The sequence below is a fragment of the Podarcis bocagei genome, assembly GCF_964188305.1.
Source record: "Podarcis bocagei genome assembly, chromosome: 2".
Taxonomy (NCBI): Eukaryota; Metazoa; Chordata; class Lepidosauria; order Squamata; family Lacertidae; genus Podarcis; species Podarcis bocagei.
Window position 1 is genome coordinate 68,671,839 of NC_138126.1, and position 25,696 is coordinate 68,697,534.

At 43.5% G+C, this 25,696-nt stretch overlaps 1 protein-coding gene across 1 annotated transcript in view; it reads left to right on the forward strand.

Annotated features, from left to right (window-relative positions):
• The window catches only part of FAT2 (FAT atypical cadherin 2), a 105,616-nt gene that overhangs the window by 61,065 nt on the left and 18,855 nt on the right, over nt 1-25,696 (forward strand). The window contains exons 7-20 of the mRNA XM_081181101.1: nt 2,758-2,897; nt 6,073-6,348; nt 7,461-7,671; nt 9,492-13,547; nt 14,295-14,491; nt 16,126-16,279; nt 17,116-17,349; nt 18,949-19,338; nt 19,720-19,934; nt 20,859-20,996; nt 21,712-21,855; nt 22,348-22,545; nt 23,431-24,241; nt 25,503-25,648. Coding sequence (XP_081037227.1) covers nt 2,758-2,897; nt 6,073-6,348; nt 7,461-7,671; nt 9,492-13,547; nt 14,295-14,491; nt 16,126-16,279; nt 17,116-17,349; nt 18,949-19,338; nt 19,720-19,934; nt 20,859-20,996; nt 21,712-21,855; nt 22,348-22,545; nt 23,431-24,241; nt 25,503-25,648 — 7,310 coding nt within the window. The remainder of the gene's footprint in view (nt 1-2,757; nt 2,898-6,072; nt 6,349-7,460; nt 7,672-9,491; nt 13,548-14,294; nt 14,492-16,125; nt 16,280-17,115; nt 17,350-18,948; nt 19,339-19,719; nt 19,935-20,858; nt 20,997-21,711; nt 21,856-22,347; nt 22,546-23,430; nt 24,242-25,502; nt 25,649-25,696) is intronic.

Here is a 25,696-nt window from a genome sequence, read left to right on the forward strand (position 1 = left end):
GCCCTTCCCTTCCACTTGTCTGCTCAAGTGATTTATAATGCAAGCCAGACAATGTCCGCACCTGTCTGCTCAAATAGTTCTACATGTTCATTTTCTTCCAGACGTTGTCTGGCCCCATCCCTTTCCCCTTTGCTCCTTTTTCTGTAAAGGCACTGTTTCTTTAAAATCTTGGTGCCTCTGATCCACTCTCATTTTCATTCCTGGCTCTTCCTAAATTACTTCAGGAGAGCCAAACACATTTTCCCTTAGGGACATATTTTTCTGAGTACTCAGACCAAAGATTCTTTCCCAGGTCCCCCATTAATAGTTGTTGGAACTGCTATTGTGGGATAGGCTTTTGTGAATGTAACAGGCCCTAATTGCTTATTACCCATGAGATCACTGATGACCACCAGTGCCTCACCACCTCTGACATATTCTCTACTTGCCTCATTTTATTTGAAATTTAGTTTTTTAAACTTGGAGGCTTACTACTTTCTCCAATGCCACCCAAGCCAGGAGTGTTCACGTGTCAACTCAGGTGGCCTGTATGAGCAGAACTACATTTACCTACTCCATATAGTTTTGCTCCACCATTTCAGGAACTCATACAATAACATCTTAGTTTCCCCTTGTTATCTGTGAAACTGTTTCTGTTATCACAGAAACTACAGCTTCTTAAAAATGGCCGTACAGTGGTACCTCGTGTTAAGTACTTAATTCGTTCCAGATGTCTGTTCTTAAACGGAAACTGTTCTTAACCTGAAGCACCACTTTAGCTAATGGGGCCTCCCACTGCTGCCGCACCGCCGGAGCACAATTTCTGTTCTCATCCTGAAGTGAAGTTCTTAACCCGAGGTACTATTTCTGGGTCAGCGGAGTCTGTAACCTGAAGCGTATGTAACCTGAAGCATATGTAACCCGAGGCACCACAGTAGTTCCCATCTCTCCTACATCAAGGCTGCGCTCTATCCATGACACAATAGATCCATGGTGACCCTCCATCAAAGCCTCCCAGTTGCTGCTGTTTTGCTTCAAGGAACTCTACTTTCAAATCTCTGAAACACAAATAGGACTATAGGAAGTTTCCCTATTGGTCCAGCTAGCTCAGCATTGCCTATACTGACTCGCAGCACTTCTCTGGGGTTTCAGGCAGGGGATCTCTCTAAGCCCTACCTGGAGATGCCAGGGATTGAACCTAGGGCCTTCTGCATGCAAAGCAGATGCTCTATCACTGAGCTATGGCCCTTCCCCAATGCAACTTTTGTAACTACTTGAAGGTGGCTATCATATCTGCTCTCAGTCTCCTCTTTTCCAGGCTAAACATCTCCAACTCCCTCAACCATTCCTCATAAGGCTTGGTTTGCAGACCCTTGATCATCTTGGTTGAAAGGAATATTTGTCAGGACTGTAGTATGGACTATCACTCCCATTCTGATCATGATCCCCCTCCCACCTCAACATATGCCTGCAATATTTTGGGGGGTGGGGTGGGGGGAGAAATAGCTGTAGAGGAAATGCTATTTGGAAACGGAAGGATTAACATGACAGAGTTGATTCCCAGAGAAAAGAGGTGGACTATGGTGGACAAAATAGAGCAGTCTATACAGGCCTTATGTGGCAGGAAAAGATTGTGCAGCTAGCCAATTGTACTGAAAAGTTGTATTTTCTAAGCTCTGGGGATGGAGTGAGGCAGAGAAAGGAGAAAAATGGGAGGATGTTTCGCTCATGATGTCATGCAGATGTCAGGGAACACAGCATCACTATTCCACAAGATGATGCCTAGTGTAGAAGCAGGATACATTCTCTAACTCACTGTATAGTCACACAAAGAGCTCTAAGAAACCTTGCTTGGAGAATAACCCATAGATTATCATAGTCAGCCTTACACAACTTGTGACACTCCAAGCTGAAAGCAGCCCATCAAATGGGTATTGTGGCCTGCCAGGTAACCTCGCAATTTTGCAGCCTCTGCCTGGTCATTATTGTTGGTGGTGAGCGGCATTTCATTTGGTAGGCCGCAGGTTGCTCAAGCTCATGCCAGAATCACTGGCTTCTGACTACCTTTCATCATCTATGCAGCCTGCTCTTTAGCTTTATGGACTATTGGAGAATAAAGCTGCGGGTTTTTCTGTCTTATTTCAGTCTTCAGATGCTAAATGTGCATTATTTAAGTCCTTATCCAATTGTAACTAATGGTGGGGAAATGTACAAGAACTCTGCAGTGGCTTCCAAAACATCTTATTTTGGGGTGGCTTGCTCCACTGCAAATCTTACAGATGTTTGTCCTTGCCCAGGACTCATCCATGAATTGAAGCAAGTCTCAACAGAGAGAGGGGAACTGGTTTAAGCATCACACCTTGAAGCAAAGCCAGCAAATGTCCTCTCCCCTGCCAATTTCTCCCAATAGTCCTTCTTTTCAACAGAACATGCCCTTCTGTGTCCCACTGGTTAATTTCAGCTCCCTTCACCTTGTATAGCATTTCAACAACAAACTAGGCATTATTGCATGCTTAAGCCTATGCAAAACTTAGGGGAAATAAACAAAGATGCAATGAGGACAATAGAAGCCTTTCACAGAGGTTTTCCACCCACCTTTTTTGCTATTCTGCTGCCTGCCTCTGGATATATTTTATTTGTTGCAAATGCTACCAGCTGCAATGATACTTTCCCCCCTCTTGGATCCCTGCCTGCCCGGGGAGATGATGTTACTCAGACACCTGGCCTCCTCCATCATAACTCCTACCCTATCTACTTAAGTTATCTCTTTCCTCTAAGGTGGTGATGATGACATGGATTTTGACATTGAGAAGAGCACTGGCAGCATTGTTATTGCGAGAACCCTGGATGCAAAGAAAAGATCAAACTACAACCTCACAGTGCAGGTCACCGATGGATCGAGCATCATCAAGACACAGGTGAGCATCCACAAAGCCCTGTCCAAACCCTTCTGTATTCTCAGGGAGAGTTTTTATGAGAACCTAGGATCAGAACATACACAGATAGAGTTCTCTCAAAAAATTACTTTACCAAAATGCTAAAAATTCATGATTCAGCTGAATTTGCATAAGACTGGGGGATAAGGTGCTATAAGGGGCTCCCAATTTGGCCTGTGTAGGTTAGCAAAATGGCATCGTCTTTCATGCAAGCTCACTTGGGGAAAACACCCCAAACTCAATGCTCAAATTCTTCTCAATGCACAGCAAAAAAAATAAAGATAAGAACACTTATCAAAGGTGTCACTTTTTCTTAAATTCCTTCCTCTGCAGATCCTGGCCAACTGTGGTACAGTACTTGGAGACTCAGGGACTCAGTTTGCACGCAAGCTAAGCCTAACCACTGCTTAATGTAAATGAGCAAACATGCAGTCTGTCAGAGAGGAGATTGCAGTCCCTTTCCTCTTACCTGGTCATTGTGCTGCTGTGTTGAGCTGTACTAAGCCATCTCCAGGAGCTTCCACATGGAAGAGAGCTGCAGCTTAGAGCACCTGCTTTCATGTAGAAGCTCCCAGATTCAATCCCTGACATTTCCAGGTAGGGCTGCCTGAAGCCCTGGAGAGCTGCTGCCTGTCAATGTAGACAGTAATGAGCTAGATGGGCCAATGGTTTCACCCAGCATAAGGTAGCTTCCTATGTTAAAAGGGTGAGCTGATGACAGTCTCCTGCACCACATCAGTTTTGACCCAAAACAACAAAGGGCTTATTCATTCATCCAGATCAACCACATCATCCATGACACTGTATTTCAGCACATCTCCACATGAAGATATGTATTGAGATAATTATGGCAGGCATTTGAGATTGATGAGTATTCTCTGTGTGGCCAGGAACTGAATCCCGAATCTGAATCATGGTGAAGAGGAAGCCCTGAGGCTTCCTAAGTTCATTAAATTGGCAAGTTCATTACCAATCCCTGGCAACTCCAGGTAGGCCTGGGAGAGAACGCTGCCTGAAATCCCAGAGAGCTGCTGGCGGCCTATGTAGCCAATACTGAGTTAGCTGGACCAATTGTCTGACTCAGGGTAAGGCAGATTTCTATGTCCCAGGGTCTGAGCATTCAGAATAATTCTGCATCTAATGCAATTGCCTGTTGCACATAACTGGCAGCATTTGTAAGGCCTATTATCAAGTCCAGGAGAAAGGTGAGGACCAAAAATGGTTCCACCAATCCACCTCTTTCCTTTGCACATGTCAATACAAGATCCGAAGGCACGTCTAAACTGTTTTGTTACTGGTTTAGCTGTCAGAGTCTCTCTGAAGCAATCTGGGAATTGTAACTTTTGTCAAGATACTGAGAATTACTTGCTATAGATCTGTGATCTCTGTTGTTCAGGGTGTCTTTGGCCAGTAGCCATGACAGCTAATGAGTTCAAAAGTGACCTGATATTTATAATGTAGACATGCATTTTGTCTCCCAACAGGTAGGTAGCCTCACCTTTCACTCCTGCCAACAAGTGAATATGTAGAGGTTTGCCTGGGAAAACAAGGTTTTTAGCAGGATTTAATCTGATAATTGCTTTACTGATAGCCACTAAAGTTATGTAAAACCTAGGAGATGGTGGGAAGCAGATGCTGAGGGTGCTGTTTCAGTGTGACTCAGTAGTAGATTGATGGTATTTTCAACGTCTTTATAACATTGTTCTGCTGCCACTAAGAGTCATCTTCTGACACCTTGGCTGACATGCAATCCCGGCCTCCAGGAACTTTTCTTCTGTTTACTTTGGCATTGACAATCACTGCTGGGTATGTTGGTGAACCTGCTCTTGCAAAATCATGGCAAGTTGGATTTCATTGAAGAAAGCAGGCGATTGCATCAGGTCGTCTCCTTCCAAGATGCGGTTTGCAATGAAAAACAATTGGATCAAATAGACAGGGATTGCCAAATTCTCTTTGCAACATTTGACAGCGAGCTTAGGGATGGGTTTATTTTTTCCTGTTACAAATACGTTTCCAGGCTCTTGCAAATACGTTGCCAGGCTGCTTCTGATATATTGTACACTTTCCCCACCATGTCATTCCTGTCCTTATTCTGTTAGTTTCTTGGGATGAAATAAGCAGAAGTGCAACTACACCACATACGTTTCTAAATTCTAGTGCTTGCTTCAAAACAGTATGTACATCCAGTGTAGCTAAACTGATTATCACCAAACATTCATGGTGTCTGAGTTTTTCAGTCCCCCTTGCTGTTGCTTATTCTTATCCTTCATAATCCTCAGCCTCATTTGCCTACACTTCAAAATGATTGGCTGGGATGCCCCATGCCATTTTAGGAGCATCAGAAGCTACCTTATGCAGTGTCCATCTATCTCAGTATGGTCTACGCTGATAGGCAACAGCTCTCCAAGGTTTCAGATGGGACATTCCCAGTCCTGGAGATGGCAGGAATTGAACCTGGGAAATTCTTCATGCAAGGCAGATGCTCTAGCACTGAGCTGCGGTCCTTCCTCCATGAGGTCATCACTTCAGATATAGTGTCATCTCGTTCAAGCTGGGCACCCTGGTAGAGCCCACCACTGACACCTGCCCTGTGCCCCCTTGATGTTCTTTTCCAGACAGGCATCACAAGCAGTTCTCACTGCACTTTTAATTCCATGCCCCTGAAGTATCGTCACTTGGGGACATGGTGGGGAATGAAAACAGTGGCCCTATGTCACCTGGTCCCACTGCCATGTAAGCCCACATAAGGACATAGGAAGAACCTGCTGGATCAGGCCAATGGCCCATCACCTCCAGCCTCCTGTTCTCACAGTGGCCAACCAGATGCCTATGGGAAACCAGCAGGGAGGACATATCCAGAGCAGAAGTCGTCCACCAAAGACCTCAAGCCTAGAACAGGACTCACATCAAGTCATTGACAAAAACCGCATAGAAGCTCTCTGGAGCACATGTTTTAGATATGCATTTATGCACATGGCAGGGAGCACACGTCCAAAGCCTGCTAACTCTGGCATGCTGAATATACTTCCAAAGCTACAAAAAATAACCACATTAGAGTTTTCTGTCAAAATTGCTGTCCTTGTCTAAGAATTAACCTCATCATTTCAGCCCCCACCCTGCCTTCTCTCTTACATATGTTCTCCCTACACTCTTGCAGGCCTATATCCGTGTGATTGACATTAACCAGCATTCCCCCAAGTTCTTGGAGTATCAATATGAGGCTCACATTCCAGAAGACACGCCTCCCGGGACAGAAATTGCCTGGGTCCGTGCAACAGACAAGGACCATGGGAAAGGACTGATCTACACCCTTCAGAGCAGCGTGGATCCCAGAAGCATGAAGCTTTTTCAGATGGACCCAAGCAGTGGCACACTCATGATGGCGGAAGCACTTGATTCGCAATCCATGTCGCTGCACACCCTGACAGTCATGGTATGGGAGTCACAGGAAAGCAACTTGTATATTTATTTGATTTATATCCAACTTTATCCCATGGGCTTGGAGTGCCTTACAGCAGTTTTTCTCAATTTCATTCAACATGTACTTGTTGCCGTGCACAGCTAGGTGTTGTGTCAGGGTGCAATGACCGAAACACAAAGATAGTATTGTGGGTTAAGCAAGGCCATTACTTTATTGGTTACAGTCAATATATTGGGTTGGGGTGGGGTAAGTATCTGTCTGCTGGGAAGAACAGCCCACCACCACCCTTTCCAACTGCTGAGGCCACCATGCAGCCCACCATGCCAAGGGCCACCGAGATGGCAACCTGGGGTATGTGCCAATATATGGCCATTGGCCATGGCCCCCCAAGCTAGGGTGAAGACCTTAAGCACCACGCCCAATACCCCTTATTCCCCAAGTCCCCTCATAAGTTATGGATCCCCACCAATGCCCTTCCCTGCAAAAAATGTGACAGTAAGGAATAGATAAACATACACAAACATACATTCTTGCTATGGGAAAGGCAATAACCTCACAGTCATGGGCCAACTGCGACCTTTTTACCCAGTGACCAAAGAACATCCTGAAACTGTAGGAGGGAGGGAGGGGAAGTTGGTGATGACACTGAGTGCTGAAGCCACAGCCCAGGGCTCCTATTTACATCCACTTCCAACAAGGCTTCCTTCTGGTCCACGCCCAAGCCCTGCCCACCCACCAAATGAAGGCTCTTATTGGCTCCTGAGGTTGAGCTCCAATTGGGACATGGTGCAACAGCACCAGCCAACTAGATGTCTGTGGTTGCCCCTGCCTTCCACCACGTAGGTGCACATAGAGCAGAACAGCAGTGAACTGGGAGTTGATGCACTTGCAGGGCAGGAGTCTTTTTCTGTTGCTGTTGCATGCAGTTACTCATTGGAATCAGGAGACTGAGGTGTGGCTCACGGGTTCATCCAAATGAATGAGAGTGGTTGCGATGCCAAGTCCATACTGTCCCTTTCCCCCAGGTCCATTTGGCATTCTGCAGCTGGGAAGTGTCACATTGCAATGAATGCCTTCTTTTCTCTAAGACTGACATTCACACGTCCACCTGTTCTGCCACTTAGGTGCGAGACCAGGAAGTCCCGGTCAAGCGAGACTTTGCCAGAATTGTCATCCACGTAGAGGACTGCAACAGCCACCCTCCCCAGTTCTCCAGCCTCCATTACAAGGCGGAAGTTCTGGATGCAGCCCCAATAGGCACAGAGGTTGTGCAAGTCCGAGCCCTGGATCAAGACCGAGGAGTGAATGCTGAAATCCACTACTGCCTTGAGGCAGGTAAGGGACTCGAGCAATTTATAGCTGCCTATGAATGCAAGTGTTTCCCTGAATACTGAGTGTAATGGCATGTGCTAGCTAAATATGGTTTTCCCCAGTGTGCTATAAATGCAAGACTAATAGGAGCAAGAAAATTGCATGAACTGGAGTGGATTGGCATATGAATGTGCTGGTTGACCTCTGTGAGAACAAGATGCTAGGCTAGATGGACCTGGTTCTGCAGGACTCGTGTCCTTTCTCAGCCCCTGTCCTTTCACTTTCCATCTTGTGTGCTGAAGACAGTGTCTCTGGGTTCCCCATGTCTAACCACAGGCTCCAAATTCATTGACCACATTCCCATTGTATTAGTAGGCAGAACCAGCATCAAGTCAAGAGTCAGATGGTTGTTCATCTGCCAAGGGCACACACCACAGGTGGAAGCCCACCAACAAGACCTGCTCCTTCTCATCACCATTACAACCTGATTGTTTACCTGCCTCTCATTCAGGCCTAAACTACAGGGGTTGTAAGAAAGAGGAGTACAGTAGTAGGTTCCACTGCTTGCTTGCTCCTTGGCTCTCTGCCTGGTAAAGCAAAAAAAAGACAAAAACATGCTCAAAAAGGCTGATTTGAAATTTCAGTTTATATGAATAATAGTGTATTCAGCACCAAATGCTAATGAGCAAGAAAAAGGCGGAGTAGCTAGCATAAAGCACCCATTTCCAAATATATCCTTCATCAGTATATATATCCTTCATCCTTTATACATAGTGCTGCAAAGCCAAACACACAAAACAATAATTCATATGGGTTCAATATACCATGTATAAACATTTTAAAACCATAAGGTTATGCTACTTTAAATAATCAATTCCATTAATACAATAGATGTTATATCAAATATACTCCAAAAGCTGCTATAGCCATAATTTAATCACTTGAGATCATAAGGCACATAAATAATTGCTGCTTACCAATCTTATGAGGCTTGTATGATTTGGAAATTTTTCTTAGCACTTGTTTGCTCAGCTATGCCAGCCAGCAAAGCACTATAGTTTATTCATTCATTCATTCATTCTCCTGTCGCCCCCACCATGTGGACACATCATAAAATGTTCAGCAGGTCAGTATCACTCTGCTCATTCTGGACAGAAGTGACATCTAAAAATAAAAATGGGCCACCATTTTAGCCAACGTGTTGAACGAATCTGAGTTGCGATTTTTTTTCTATGAGCATTTTTCTTCTTTGAGTTCAGGTCTCTGGTTTGCAGTGCAACACAAACACACTTTGCTCCCTATCGGTTTTCACAGCCTTGCATCTCCAAGCCAGCAGCTCCTAAGTGTAGCATGAAAGTCTGTTTAACTTTCTGAATTGATGCACGGCTAATACCGTTTCACATTTCTAAATCTCTTTAAATAAAGTGTAGCCTGCCAGGGAAGGCATTGTTTCCCATTATGCTCTGTTGAGTAAGGCTATTTGTCCCTAAAGCTGCAGTCCTTTTCCAGAAATAAGCGCCACTGAAAAAGCAATGGCTTACTTCCAAATAAAGTAGATCAGAACTGACTATTAAGCCTTTCATTTTAACTGTTAGAAATGCTGTTTTATATATATACATATATATACATATATATATGGTACTGTCTTAACAGCACAAGTTTCAGGGGAAAATAATTGGGGGGTGGGTCCCATCAACAAGTGTTTTTAAGAGCAATTATCTCCTAATAAATGAAATGGGTACATGTTAGGTGGGTGATCAGATGGGTGACGAAAACCAATAAACACAACAGCAATTTAAAGGTGGTTTTTCATTCTTCATGTGAGCCTTTCTTTCTTTTTTTAGGGAACAATGGAGACTTCTTTGCTATAGACAAGTTGTCTGGAATTATTACAGTGTCTCAGAAACTAGATCAGACCAAGCAAGAGAGATTTGTTCTCACTGTAAAGGCAGAAGATCAAGGGTTTCCACAACTGAAGGACTCTGCTACTGTGAACATTTTTATGAAGCCCTCTGGTGGCACACCTCCACAGTTTTCAGAGGAGGAGTACGTTATAGAGATCAGTGAATCTGCTGTTATTGGCTCTCCTGTCATCCTTGTTTCAGCCACGAGCCTTTCATCTGTTACCTATGAAGTAAAAGAAGGAGATAAAGATGGCTTATTTTCCATCAACTATCAATCTGGCCTTATTTCAACACAAAGGAATCTAGATTTTGAGCAGGCTTCATCTTATCAGCTGAAAATCCGTGGCACCAATATGGCCGGAGCATTTATGGATGTTCTGGTGTTTGTTTATGTAATAGATGAGAATGACAATGTGCCTATCTTTTCTAAGCCTTCCTTTGTTGGCCGGATCAATGAGAACGTTCCATTGGGAAGTATGATTATGGATGAAAACAATGCGCCGCTTGTGATTCATGCGTCAGATGCTGACCGAGATTCTAATGCCTTGTTGGTCTATGAAATTTTGCAGCCAGAGGCACTGGATTTTTTCAAAATTGATCCAAGCATGGGCACTCTTACTACTTGCGCAGAAATTGATTATGAGCGTGTCCCAGTTCATCACTTCAATGTCCATGTGCGTGACAGTGGGAAACCCAATTTATTTGCTTCCAAACCCACTGAGGTCACCATTTATATCAAGGATGTTAATGATTGTCCTCCTGTGTTTACAAAAGATATTTATGAACTTTCTGTAGGGCTTCCTGTCCATCACGGGATGGAGCTTTATACCGTACATGCAGAAGATGCGGACTCAGAGATAGCCTACAGTATAGTAGAAGGGAATCCTGATCACGTTTTCTACATTCATCCAACAACTGGCCTCATCTCTGTGCTGAATGCTACCACCTTAGAACGCTATCATGAACTCACAGTTAGAGCTGGAGATGGTTTATATACAGCTAGTGCTATGGTTAGGATTAATTTTATTGAACCACAAGACAGCACCTTAAAATTTGATCAAGATTTATATACAGCAACAGTGAAGGAAAACACCACAGATATCCAAACTCTGGTTGCTCTTGGTGTCGTTGGGAATCAACTGAATGAACCCCTCTTCTACTCCATCATGAATGGCACAGAGAAGTTCAGGGTGATCCAGTCTTCAGGAGTGCTACAGACCAAGGGCGTAGAATTTGATCGTGAAACTCAAGACACTTATGATATTGCAGTGGAAGTAAAGGACATTAGAAATCCGCCAAGGGTGTCTCAAGCAATGCTCAAAATCTATGTGGACGACATTAATGACAATGCACCCCATTTTGAAAATGTGCCATATTATATAGCTATGCAGGACGGCACTGAGCCAGGTGATGTCATCTTTCAGGTTTCTGCCACTGACTGGGATCTGGGGAATAATGGAGTCATTTTTTATTCCTTTGCAGAAGATTACAAGTATTTCCGGATTGACCCTTACTTAGGGGACATCTCACTCAAGAAACCCCTTGATTTTCAAACTTTGAATAAATACATACTAAAAGTCATTGCCAGAGATGCCGGTGAACCTCCGTTGTATGCTGAAGAAGAGGTTCTGATCATGGTGAGGGACAAATCCAACCCTCTCTTCCAAAGCCTCTTCTATACTGTGAAAGTGCCTGAAAACATTCCACTCTACACGTCTGTTCTCCACATCCAGGCTCGGAGCCCTGAAGGCTTGCGTTTAATATACAACATTGTGGAAGAAGGAGCTCTTAAACATTTCAACATTGACTTCAAGACCGGTGTGCTTATGGTCACCAGCCAACTAGACTATGAATCTGACACAAAACATGCCTTTACAGTCAGAGCTACAGACACAGCAATGGGTGCCTTTTCAGAAGCAATGGTAGAAGTAGAGGTTGAGGACATCAACGACAATCCTCCTGAATTCTCTCAGGTGGTTTATACTGCGTCAGTCACCGAAGGCCTGCCAGCTCAGACCCCCGTCATACAGCTCCTTGCTACTGACAGAGATTCAGGGAGGAACAAAGTGGTTTCATATCAGATCTTGGAAGACCGTTCAGACGTGTCAAAGTTATTTAATGTTGATGCCAGCACAGGTGAAATAACAACAACTCAGGTTCTAGATTATGAAGCCAACCATGAATTTCGCATTAGAGTGAGAGCCACAGACCATGGAATGCCTCCTCTCAGCACTGAAGCCCTTGTGGTGATCAGTGTGTTAGACATCAATGACAACCCACCCAAGTTCAGTCAGCTTCACTATGAAGCCAATGTGAGCGAAATGGTCCCCTGTGGCCATGTTGTGATAAAAGTCCAGGCTTTTGACCCTGATAGCGGGGACACCCATAGATTGGAATATCTAATCCTTTCAGGGAATGAGAAAAGGCATTTCACCATTGACAGCACTTCTGGAATCATTTCCACACTGAATCGTTGCAAAAGGGACCTGGAGTCTTTTTACAACCTCAGAGTCTCTGCATCAGATGGCGTGTTTAAAACCACAGTGCCAGTATACATCAATACCACAAATGTAAATAAATACAGTCCATCATTTCAGCAGGATGTATATGAAGCCGTATTGGCTGAAAATGCCAAGGTTGGAACCAAAGTGATTGAATTGCTAGCCACTGACCCAGATGATGGCCCGTATGGCACCGTAGATTACACCATCATAAACAAGCTTGGCCAAGAGAAATTTGCAATAGATGACAAGGGACGCATTGAAACACTGCAGAAGTTGGACAGAGAAAATTCCACAGAAAGAGTTGTTGCAATTAAAATCATGGCCAAGGACGGGGGAGGAAAGGTGGCATTCTGCACTGTCAAAATCATACTCACAGATGAAAATGACAACCCGCCACAGTTCAAAGCTTCTGAATACATCTTGTCTATCCAGTCCAATGTGAGCAGAGGGTCACCAGTCATTCAAGTACTAGCTTATGACGCTGATGAAGGAGTGAATGCTGATGTCACCTACTCTGTTGATTCAGTGGAGGAGGTTATTGCAGAGGATGTGATTGAGATTAACACTGCAACTGGAGTTGTTCAAGTCAAAGAGAGTCTCCGCAGGCTAGAAAACAGGACAGTGAACTTCAAAGTCAAAGCTGAAGATGCAGGACCTCCCAATTGGAATTCTGTTGTTCCAGTGAATCTTCAAGTTGTTCCAAAGGAGGTGTCCTTGCCAAGGTTTTCTGAGCCACTATACACCTTCTCAGCATCTGAAGACCTCCCAGAGGGATCCGAAATAGGATCAGTTAGTGCTGTGGCAGAGGACCCTGTCATCTATAGTTTGGTGAAAGGTACTACTGCCGAAAGCAATAAAGAGGGGATATTTGCTTTGGATAAACGAACAGGCGCCTTGACTATTGAGAAGGCAATGGATCATGAGAAGATGAAATGGTACCAGATTGATGTTTTGGCTCACTGCTCACACCAGGATACTGACTTGGTCTCTTTGGTGTCCATCAACATCCATGTAAAAGATGTCAATGACAACAAGCCTATTTTTGAGGCTGATCCTTACAGGGCCTTTGTAATGGAGAACATGCCACCAGGAACTACTGTGATTCAGGTCACTGCCAATGATCAAGATACTGGAAGCGATGGGCAAGTGAGTTATAGCTTAGGATCAGAACCAAGCAACATCAGAGAGCTCTTCACCATTGACAGTGAAAGTGGTTGGATCATGACTCTTAAAGAGTTAGATTGTGAGGTTCAAGAAACCTACCAGTTTTTTGTTGTGGCGTCAGACCATGGTAGGAAACACCAGCTTTCTTCTCAAGCCCTTGTGGTGGTCACCATAACTGATGAAAATGACAATGCTCCACAGTTCACCTCTGAAATCTACAAAGGGTCCGTGGTTGAGAACGCTGAGCCTGGGCAAATGATCACCACACTTAGAACTGTAGACAATGATATTTCAGAACAGAACAGACAAGTCACATGCTACATCACTGGTAAGAACCTATCTCTCCTAACATTTTGATAAAATAGAATACAACTTGTTTTCTGGCAGGTTTGCTTGACTTTGAGAAGCACCTTATCCTACAATTAGTCTTGCAGTTCATAATATCAGATGATAGCCTTTATTAACTAAGGACCGCGTCATGCAACATGTTCCAAATCAGGTGGTACTGTGGGGTGCAGGCATGAAAACTACATGCCGACATTGCCTGGAAGGACAACCCTTTGAAATCAGAGAACTCAAAAGCAATCCCTGGCTCCTTCCTAAGCCACATTATGCTCCCCTTTCTCCTCCTCATGCTGTTCTGGGGGATTCCCTCAGGGCGTGGGAGGTGGTGACTGGAAAGCCCCATCACAGAAGTGGGCTTCTGGTAGTCGAGGTCATTAGCTGAATCTTGCCCATATAGTCTTAATATAGCAGTTTTGATTCTGCTCAGAGTCAAGTACATAGGTGCAGTCAGTGGGGCAGTGTGTTCATTATAACTAGGGCAAACATCTCACACAGAGAATTGGGATTTAAGAGACACAGGATACAATTCTATACTTAAGTAAGTAAGTAAGAATGAGTAAGTCCCATTCAACTTAATGGGGCTTACTTTTGAGTGTGATGCATAGGATGGCAATGTCAGGGTGCTTGTCTCCTTTCTTTACCTCTTCCCCTTAAACTCTTAGGGTTTTTTTTTTGTTTTTTGTTTTACTTTGTATTGTCTTCAATTATGATGCCTTCTCTGCCTTATCAGAAGGAGATATCTTGGGACAGTTCAGCGTTGCTGAGGTTGATGGAGAATGGAAGGTTTTTTCCAAGAAGCTTCTGGACAGGGAAGAAAGAGAAAAATATCTGCTCAAAGTCATGGTATCTGATGGAAAGTTTCAAGCAGCAACAGAAGTGGAGATTTCAGTCCTTGATGTCAATGATAACAGCCCTGAATGCAAGCAGGTGATTGTGTATGTCTATAAAGTTGTGATCTCCTTGTCCACATACACACACACACACAGAGAGAGAGAGAGAGAGAGAGAGGGAGAGGGAGAGAGAGAGAGAGAGAGAGAGAGAGAGAGAGAGAGAGAGAGAACCCCACACCACTAGCTGTGTGCCAATTTGGAACCAAAGCTGACCTGGAGAAGCCACCTTGTAAGGTGGGACAATCCCTTGAGCAATTACATGTTGGCAGTGTTGAGTCATCCCATTCCTCTTGTTTAGAAGTACTGTGACATGTGTTGTGATTCTGTTGCCTCATACCTGACTGGGGGAGAAGGAGGAGGCAATATAAAATAGTTCAAGGTGGAGAAGATGGAGAATAGCAAAACAGAGCAGAATTGCACTCTGTACAAACTATGGCCTCTTTATATTTTTGATGGTTCTGGATATCAAAATGGTAGCTGCACAGGGTAAGGAATCATAAATGCATGGAATTGCACTCTCATAGAAAACTTGCCGCAGAGAAAAACTAGGTTGAAAGTGATTAGATATGATTTAGGTCAGGCATCCCCAAACTCAGTCCTCCAGATGTTTTGGGACTACAATTCCCATCATCCCTAGCTAACAGGACCAGTGGTCAGGGATGATGGGAATTGTAGTCCCATAACATCTGGAGGGCCGAGTTTGGGGGTGCCTGATTTAGGTCCTTTATGAGTATTAGACGATGAGGATTCACTGGCCTTATTTAACAAACAGTTGCAGGAGTGGTCTGTGGGGAGGTGTGCCATCATATACAGTGGTACCTCAGGTTACAGACGCTTCAGGTTACAGACTCCGCTAACCCATAAATAGTACCTTGGGTTAAGAACTTTGCTTCAGGATGAGAACAAAAATTGTGCGGTGCGGCGGCAGTGGGAGGCCCCATTAGCTAAAGTGGTGCTTCAGGTTAAGAACAGTTTCAGGTTAAGAATGGACCTCCAGAACGAATTAAGTTCTTAACCCGACGTACCACTGTACCTGGCATTTCATCAGCAGTGCCAGTATCACTTACCAGGCAGAAGAGAGGGAAGGGTGACATTGTGGGAGGGTAGCACTGCATGGGTGCACAAACAGAAGCAACCCAGTGCTCCTTTCACTGCGTCTGCACAGCGCATATCTCCCTGCTGCACTGCCCTCTTGCAGTGACACCGCAACCGAGAGGCTAGGTACTCCTGAGCAGCTATGCGCCTTGGAATTTTGTAACTGTTTCCCTTTTCTCACTCTGCCTAGGACACACAATGTGGTAAGGATGGCAGAGGCTGATCTATGGCTGTTTGTATTTATAGCCTATATATGTAGCTCATTCTTCTTTTAGAAAGCTTGAAGCATCTTTCATTAGGATTCCAGTGGTCTTCTTCTCTCTAGGTCCGCATTTCCTTAGCTTCACCATTTGCAATAGCAAAGTCAACCAGGCCAATACATATGCCTGTGGGTGCATAGCCTTGCCTTTAGGCATTGAGGTTGAACTAGATAGGTTCAGCTAATGCAAGAAATGACCGTTCCATCACTATTCTGAATCCCGGCATCTGTTAATGGAGTGGACCACTTCAGCAAGGCATTTCACTTGGAATGAAGTCAGTCTTTTCACTTGAAAACATCCTTTCTTTTCATTCCAGACACCGTACGAAGAGAGAGTTTCAGAAGATGCGCCTCAAGGTTTTTCTATTTTGAAAGTGTCAGCCACAGATGTTGATGTTGGTAGCAATGGCCAAATTACCTATAGTCTCCATGGATCTGGTGCTGATGAGTTCAGATTAGACCCCCATACAGGTAAGATGGGCATCTTCCTCAACCCTCCAGGGTATCCCTGAGTCTCATTCCCACTCTTTGCACATACATTAGAGATCAGAATATTGTCCCTGTGTGCTAGCCTTCCCCAACATGGCTCCCTTCTGATGTTTTAGACTCCAACTCCCATCAGCCCCAGTCAGCATGTGTTGTGGAGCAGCATTTTGAATGCAGGGATATCCACCACATGTGGGTATAGCCTGTCAAGAAAATACAATTGGTATTCATTCACAATTTTGTTGGAACGCCTTTAAGCCCACAAACCATGCCTAATTAATTACTTTTTAATGTTGTCTTTATACCGCAATGAATTTAAGTTACATAAGGGCAGTTGATGTTATATAAATAATTGTGCTGATCTTGTTAATGAGCAGACAGTGGGATAAATAATGTAGTATTTGTTGAAAACCGAATTGCAGCAGAATAGAAACAGTGCTGATTGTGAAGAATACACGTCAGAATGGAAATTGTTGCCTTCTGACATCCCTGGCCTGGATTAATATTATTTTCAGAATATTCCCACATGGTATGAGCTCTTGAAGAAGGTGATCTTTCAGTAGTATAATATCTAGTAAGGTCTATTTATAAAGAGACTGTTACATGCTGTCCATAATTCTCTGCACCAGTCCAAGAGAGAACAGCATACTCTGCAGAGCAGAGAAGGCTATCGGCTATTAAGTATGAGTTCCAAAGCCTGGAGCCATTTTTTTTTTAAATGTTTAGGTAAGCATGCATGTTTTATCAATTTAAAAGCCCAGGATGCCATGGAACCTGCCCCATATTTATGTCTTTATTCATTCTGATCATTCCCACGCCAGGGGAGCTGACCACTTCTTCATTACTTGACCGGGAGCTGAAGCCCAAGTACCAGCTTGTTGCCAAGGCAACAGATGGAGGAGGACGTTTTTGCCAGGTGGGCATAACTGTGGACCTAGAGGATACAAATGACAATGCTCCCAGGTTCTTTCCCAGTCATTGTGCAGTAGCTGTCTTTGATAACACCACAGTAAAGACTCCCGTGGCAGTTGTCTCCGCAAGGGACCCTGATGAAGGTGAGACAAAATGTGGTGTTTATTGCAAGTTTATAGTACAAACAGATCAATGTTTTTGGCAAATGAAGAAAATATATCATTCATGAGTAACTTAATTTTCAGTATCTTGAGTGTTTTCTGTAATCCTGTTAAGATATTTATGTATGTGTTTATTTATTTTGTTAGTGAACCACTTCCCATGAAGCATCCCAAAGCAATTTAACGATTAAAAAGAGAGAGAGAGAGAGAGATTGAGAGTTCAGGATATTTAGGAAGACATCTCATAGGCAAGCACCTATTTGATGGACCATTGACAGATTTGTGCAAATATGATGTGGAAATCAAATGCTACTGAAATTTGAGTTTCAAGTTTAGCTATGCCTAGATAGATAATGGGAAATTCTTTCTGCAGTGGAAAATCTATCATGCATGACAGTAATATATAAAAGTGTATCAAATGTGATTGTAATATATTAAACAATTCCCAGTTCTAGAGTAGCTGTGTCGTATCATAGGTAAATGATGTGAAATAGCCTATGTATCTAGTTACTACAGACCATTGGCTGTTGGAGACAGCTCTCTTTCATCAATCTGGTAGACTTGTCATATGTCAGGAAAATTCCTGACATGTCCTGGTTTTCGGGACATCAGCAAAATACAGTATCAGGGGAAACCCGGTGAGTTTCTTATAAAAGTTCAGCATATTACTTTTTGAAATATGGCAACCCTATCAATCTGGTAACTTTATAATGCCAATGGTATTGTTTCACAGGTTCTGTATAGTCACTCATTTCTATATAGCCTAACATAATTAATCCTAGTCAGAACTAGAGCAATTGAAACTGAACAGAAACTAGATACCTGAAGCCTTCAGCCTCTTGGATTATAATATATTTCAAGTATGTCTCTTTGAAGTTAATTACTATTTTCCAAAATTTTCTGACTTTTAAACTTTCCTACCAGAGAGGAAGAAGCTCTCCCTATTCACTCCATTGCAAAACCAGTTATTTGCTGTTTCCAATCAGCTTATAAATCTGCGGCATGGTTTTATATATATATATATATATATATATATATATATATATATATATATATATATATTAATCTAAACAGATGGAAAAACCTGATATTTATTCAGCAGAAACACCCATGCTGCCTATAGAGTAGTTTGCTGCAGATCATTTTTCTCATTTATTATGGAGGATTTAACCCCCAGGTGATCCAAAGTTATTAAAAAATGATATCATCTGGAAGGATTCCACTTCTTTTTGATCATAATTGTTTCTTGCAAAGAAACATGAATCTTAGAATCTGATTTGCCCCGTTTTGTGCCATGACAATACGCCTAACCTGCAAGCACTTGCAAAATTAAACACAGTAACCTTCCACTCTTCATCAAATAATAACAAAACGCAATCTATAACGTCCACTTAAACCTATAATTTATGCTATTTTCAGGAAGCACTGCCACCTACTCCAAGTTAAAGCCTGGATCTCTGATTATTAAGGCAAGAAATGAGATGCTAGATATGCTTGTTTCCCATGTATTAAATAATGATGGAAATGAAATGGTCTTTCCTGTAATATTTCTGTCTCTTGTGGGTCCACCCTTCTCCCCAGGTCTTAATGCAGAAGTTGTCTATGCTCTTCCTGAGTCATCTAATGGCCACTTTTCAATAGAGGAGGCAACTGGTGTGATCCGGCTGGAGAAGCCTCTAAAAGAATCACAGGTGACCGCGCTGGAGCTCACCGTGTGTGCCACAGACAGGGGTTTTCCACGCTCCCTCTCCTCCTTTGCTACTGTCACCGTCTCAGTAGTGGATCTGAAGGAATATCTGCCGGTGTTCCTGGATACGGAATACGTGGTTGTGGTACAGGAAGATGTGGCTGTTGGCACAGAGATTCTGAATCTGTCTTCATTAACAAGGGATAGTGCTCAGGGCACCGAGATCAAGTATGAAATTATGAATGGAAATGATCATGGGAAATTCAGGCTCCATTCCAGCACAGGTAAGTGGGCTATTTACTCAGCAGGCAAGATAAGCCAATGATACTTTTGTTCTTCAGCAAATTGGCTTCTCCTGTCTATCCCAGGTGCTTCTCTTGCACTCTGCAGTAAATTCCCCTGGTCCCTTTCCATACAGATCCGACGACAAATCTATCAACAATGAGAGCGATGGTTTTATAGGGTGGGGGGAAGGAAAAAGTAGTGGTTGTTTTGTTCTCACTCAAAAATACAGCAGTAAATTTTGGTCACTTTTGAATGGAAATGTTGCTTTATCTGAAATAGTTATATTTTCTTGTGAGATAGCCACCCATTCCTTTAGTTTGTATAGCTAGTATGTTGGTTGTCCTGTGTTCAAAACATTTCTTGTCCCTATCTATACGCAGGCATCTTATATGTTAATGGAAGCCTGGATTTTGAAGTTAGCCATGAATATTACTTGTCTATCGAGGGTATAAGAAAGGGCTCTGCTTCTCTCAGTGACATCACCATGGTTGTGATCAACGTCACAGACATAAATGACCACGTGCCAATGTTCAGCCAAGACCCGTACATTGCCGACATCCGTGAAGATGCAGCTGTTGGTGAAATGGTGATCATGGTAAGAAATAGCATGGGACTTCACTACTGCATTTTGGCCACAGCCTCTGCCACTATAGTTTTGTGTTCTAATGGCCTCTGTGGAGGAAAACACACTAGGCAGTGCACAGGATTATTACTAGAAGATGAGCCGTTGTCCTGGTGTAATAATGGATGCAGTAAATGGGAGAAGTGAGAAAAGACAGTGTGAAAAGACGCTGTTAGGCATATTAGCTGATAGCCATCTCCATTCATCATCATCAGACCAGGCACAATATTGGTACATATTGGTACATGGTACATAAAGAGAAAGCATTTAAAAGCAGCCATTACTGGCCTGGTTTGCATCTAACATCTTTAACAAACCATGAGTGGTTCCACAGACTATCAAACAAGCCAAAGTTGGTTGTTTTCCAGCTGCTCTTGCCTTGTGACTTTGCAGCTTGTCAAGTCTCTGGGTGGCCAAAGAAACCATGGTTAAGGAAGAATGTTGGGCTCATGCATAGCACCAAGCCATAGTTAAAACAAACCAGGGTTTACAGACCAACACCAAACCATGGTTTCAGAATGAGGTTTTCCAGTGAGCAGGGTTCACACATAAAGCTAAAGCCAAGGCATAGTTTAGGGTTGTGTGAGAATCAGGCCACTAAGTTTATATTAGTGATCAGCCCAATCTTTGGCACCTTTTAAATAGGCTGGTATGGGCATTGGCATTACACATAGGAAATAGCAACACCTCCAAACAGGACTATCATTTCCTAGGGCTACACACACACAATCTGCCCCATGGCTTTGATCCATGCTCTCCCCCCACCCCCAATCAGGCCAACCCAACCCACCCATTCTGCTTATTTTAGTGAAACCTTCACACGTTGTCCAAGAGATAATGCTTCTTTCCTGCTAAAGGTTGCTGGTGGTAATAACTCAGCTCTTTCTCTCTCTACAGGTTCTAGCAGATGACAAGGATGGGTTGATGAACAACCAGATCACATACTCAATTGTGGTAGGGAATCCACTGGGCCATTTCATCATTGATCCCAAAGGTGGACAAATCCATATTGCCAAGCACCTGGACAGAGAAGAAGTGAGTGAGAGATTCAGTGGGAGTGAGGCTAAGATGTGTCAGGGTTTAATACTGAATAATTAAACTACTGGCAACACATCCACAAGACAAAAGAGGAACTTTTTCAAAATGAAGTTAATGGTGTCCACCTGCTGAACATGTTCATAATACTAATAAAATGTGATAGTCAATAAGAAAGGGTAGCTTAACCTTCACTGGGCATAGAAATCAATATGAAGGCTACTTTGAATGTGCAGTAAGAGCTGCTGTTTAAATGGGCAGGCAGGAGCATTCAGTGGTTAGAATACCCATATTTGTGGTTTCTTGACTTGGTGTATAAGCCTAATCTCATCTACATCCTCCACCCTTGCTTCACCGTCTGTGAGTTGTGATCTCTGTTTATAAAATAAGGGTAATGTAGTTATCTTTATTTATTTTTATTTTTTAAATTTTATTTACAGGCTTTTACAATATACAGAACAAAAATTAAAATAAATCACAATCATTCTTGATTCCCCTTCCCCTCTTTCTGTGGTTCCTTGTTTATATTTTAATTTACTGCATATCCAAATTTACTACTGATTGACTGACATGGACTTAGAACTCATCAACCCTGAAAGTCTTAGTAAAGTAGAAGGCACTTATAATATTAGGCCATAAATGATACTTTACTTAATCATTATTTAATATGTATTGGAATAACCAAGCTCCTTGGTGCATGCGTTATATTTTCTAGATATCCAGCTATTCTCTCAAAGTCCGAGCCACTGACAATGGACAGGTGCCTTTTTTCAATGACACCACTGTACTCATTCGGGTGTCTGATGTCAATGATAACCCACCCAGGTTCTTTCAGCTCAATTACAGTGTGACTGTTCAGGTAAAGTATCAATTCCAAATCATCAGCCTTACCCGATTAGTCTTTTTCAAAGATAATCCTAAGAGTTGCCATGTTAATCACAGGGTTTCCTATAGGCTAAGAGGCAACTCAAGATTTACAGTAATAATAAAACCAATCTGGTGAAATTCCAGGAATATTTCATTCTTTCACAGTTTTCTACATAGCCCTTGAGTTTAACTGGATCTGAAGATATTAACTGTGTTGCAGTATCCACATTTGGGCAGAAGATTCTTTATAGCATAATTACCAAAATATCTCTTAACATTTAAAGAGGTATACAAAGTGGGACATTTTATTAAGCTCACATGCTCTGCACATGCTTAACCCTAGCACTTTTTGTTTCTGTTTTTGTGATGGCCTTTGACCAAAGCTGTAGCTGCAAATGAACCTTAAACCTGTAAGCCAACTTGGCCATTCTGTAACTAGCTAGACAACTGGTCTTTCTCTAACTTCTTTCTCTGAACGTTTCAGGAGAACTCTCCAGTTGGCAGTAGTGTCCTGGAGTTCATCATGAGTGACAGAGACTCCCCAGAGAACGGTCCTCCATATTCTTTCCAGATCACTGAAGGGAATGATGGAAAGGCATTCCAGATCAATCAGGATGGAGTGTTGCTGACATCATCCATCCTGAACAGAAGAACAAAAGAACAATACATTCTGCAAGTCCAGGTAGATCCATCTTAGGCTCAAATCACACATTACGTGGGAGGATTCTGAGTGGCTCTCCCAGCAATTTTTTTATAAATGAAATGGAGCCACAGGGCTGGAGAGCTGCCAGTTTCTTTAGAGCAGCAATGCTGGCTAAGGGGCCATTTCTCATATCAAAAGTGCACCTATTAGGTAGCCTGCTGTTTGTGCTGTTGAGAGAAAGATACAAGTACCTTACAGAGCAAACAGCAGCTTGGAAGTGTGTATTTTGATTGCAAAATCACACTATTGGTTGGGTTAAATAGCCGCTTCCCCAGTGCCACTGCTACAACAGCATTGGTAACCCACACAGAAAGACCCTTTGGCAACCCACACCTTTAAACAAACATTCCCCACAAAATACTTAGCCTTGAATAAATCACAGACACTCAGCTTTGCAAGTAAGTGAATATTTTGCCCACAGAATTTCAGAAGTTACAACATAAAAGTCTCCATCTGCCGGCAGTAAAATAAAGTAAAATAAAGATGAAAAAATGGTTCCAAACAAACAAAAGCACTTGATTTCCTTTCTTCCTTCGTTGGGTTAGCAAAGATGCTGGTTATAAAATCTCCATTTAGGGAGATTCACTTCACTTGCAGAGAGCCATGGCTGCATGGCTCTTTCTTCCAGGAAGCTCAAAGAGAGAGGAAACAAAAGGCTACTGGGAGCCTGCTAAACTCCACTCCCACTGGCAACCTGAACTCAGATTAACCCTTTCATTATGCAAGTGTGAGTCGTTAACTGTATATTACATCATTTCTTACCTTGAGGAGGAGACTTGAGTAGGAGACGGAGGCATGCTAGCAACACGCTGAGCATAAGTGTTAGTGCAAAGTTGTAAACATTTGCTGAATTTCCCTCAACAGGTCACAGACAGTGGTATCCCTCCTCTCTCTTCATCTGCATTTGTAAACGTCCGGGTGACGCAGCAAAGCAGATATCCACCTTCAGCCCTCTCTCTAGAGATTTTCATCAGTACTAATGAAAGAGCATTCCGCGGTGGAGTTCTTGGCAAAATTCATGCCACAGATCGAGACCCTCACGACACTCTGCTGTACACTCTGGAGTCGGAAGGGCCGGAAAAGAGACACTTCTCCGTGGGGGCTACAGATGGGAAGATAATTGCAGATGAAAGTCTCCCGCACGGTCACTATGCCCTGAATGTCACTGTCAGTGATGGGACCTTTGCAGCCACAACCAGCGTCCACATCCACGTGTGGTCCTTCAGCCAGGAAGCTATGGATAAGGCAGTGGTGCTGCACTTCCGCCACCTCACCCCTGAGGAGTTTATAGGCGATCACTGGCGCAACCTGCAAAGGTATCTGGGAAGCCTCTTTGAAACCAGGCGGCAGAACATACACATGGCTAGCTTGCAGCCTTCAGGTGCTACCAATGGAGTGGACCTTCTGCTGGCCATTGGGGAGCCTCATCATCCGCTCTTTCAGCCCAGCTTCCTTGCTAGCCGGATTTCTGAGTCAGCTGAAGAGATGGACCAGCGAGTAGGGCTGAAGATGAAGAAGGTGACTCATGTCCCATGCCAGGAGGGGGGCTGCACCACTCAGCGTGCTTGCAGGGAGACAATGCAGCTTGACCCGGGCATGGTGTTCACTTACAGTACCGCCCGACTCAGCGTTCTCACTCCTCGGCACAGTTTGGAACAAATGTGTTCTTGCAATGGTGAGAAAGTCTTCTGATAAATCACCTCCTTGAAGTATTTCAGGGTTTTCTGTTGGTGTCCTTTTTGAACATTGTAGAATGCCCTGCATGTTTTGTTTCTTCACACACACACACACACATCCTTCTTGCATCTTTGTCGCTCAGACCAAAAATAATGTCTTTCCAAAAACTCAGAAAATAGCTACTCCACCCCCAAACTAACCTGTAGCTCAGTGGTAGAGCCTTCGCCTTGCATGCAGATGGTCCCAGATTCAATCCCTGGCATCCCTAGATAGGGTTGGAAATCCCTCCCATACAAAACCCTGGACATCTGCTGCCCGTCAGCTGAGCTAGATCAACCAACCGCCAGACTCCAAAGAAGTCAGCTTCCTATGTAGTCACTAGAAGCACAACAGGGTCCAATCCTTCCCCCTGCCCTCCTGTGAAATCCCTGTGAAACCTACCTGCCTGTCTTGTTCTCCCCAGTTTCTATCCTATACACCCATTTCTTTGCACTGTTGCTCCAGCAGCAGTGGACTGGTGAGCCGTGGAATTCAGCCTTTCCCCGCTCTCTCTCAGATACCTGACATGCTGCTACACCTAGTATTGCTTCGACTAGGTGTGGTTTTCACAGTGTTCATGGTTTTCACAGTGCTTGCAATAGGCTTTTGATGGCATCTGTCTGTCTCAAGACGCAATGGAAGACTATGCCACCAGGGATAAAGTCCAACTGTTTGAGAGTGGCTGTGGCTGTAGAGATCAATATGGGAGAGAGGTGTTTTATGGCAGCTGGGGCAGATGAAGGCATCCGGAAATTAATTTTTGAGACTGTCATCCAGTAGGAAATGTGAATTTTGACGGCTTCACTTCCTGTCTGATGCACTTTTGTGATGTGGATTGCAAGGGATGTTCATTAAAACCCCTGTGATGTTGTGCCTTGGGGAAGCAGAGCTGGCGTAGCCTTGCAGCTAAAGAAACTGAGCTCTGAATCAGGGTGTCCCTAGTTCAAATCTCACCTCTGCCATGACTTGCTAGGTAGACTTAGGCAAGCTACACTCTCTCAGTCCTCCCACCTGCAATACTGGGGGTAGCAATATTGGCTTCCTTTATTGCATGGATCTGGTCATGCATGTCCAAATCACACTCAAAAGTAAATAAACGTGAAGTATTATTATTAAGTATCACTATAGATCATTTTCAGGATAAAGAATGCATAGAACTGGAAGAGTACTGTATGATGTCCTGTTTCTGAAAACAGCCTTTTTAAAACTTTCGTTTCCAGGTACAGCTTTGAAGTTCAGTGGACACAGCTACATATGGTACCACCACCAAGGTAAAAGGGATTGGCAAATGCAGTTCCACTTGAAAACCCATCAGCTCCATGCCGTCCTGCTCACTACCAATGGAACCAATAGTGCCGTTCTGCAGGTAGGCATTGTGGATCCTTACAGCCTCCACTACCACTACCCTGCAACC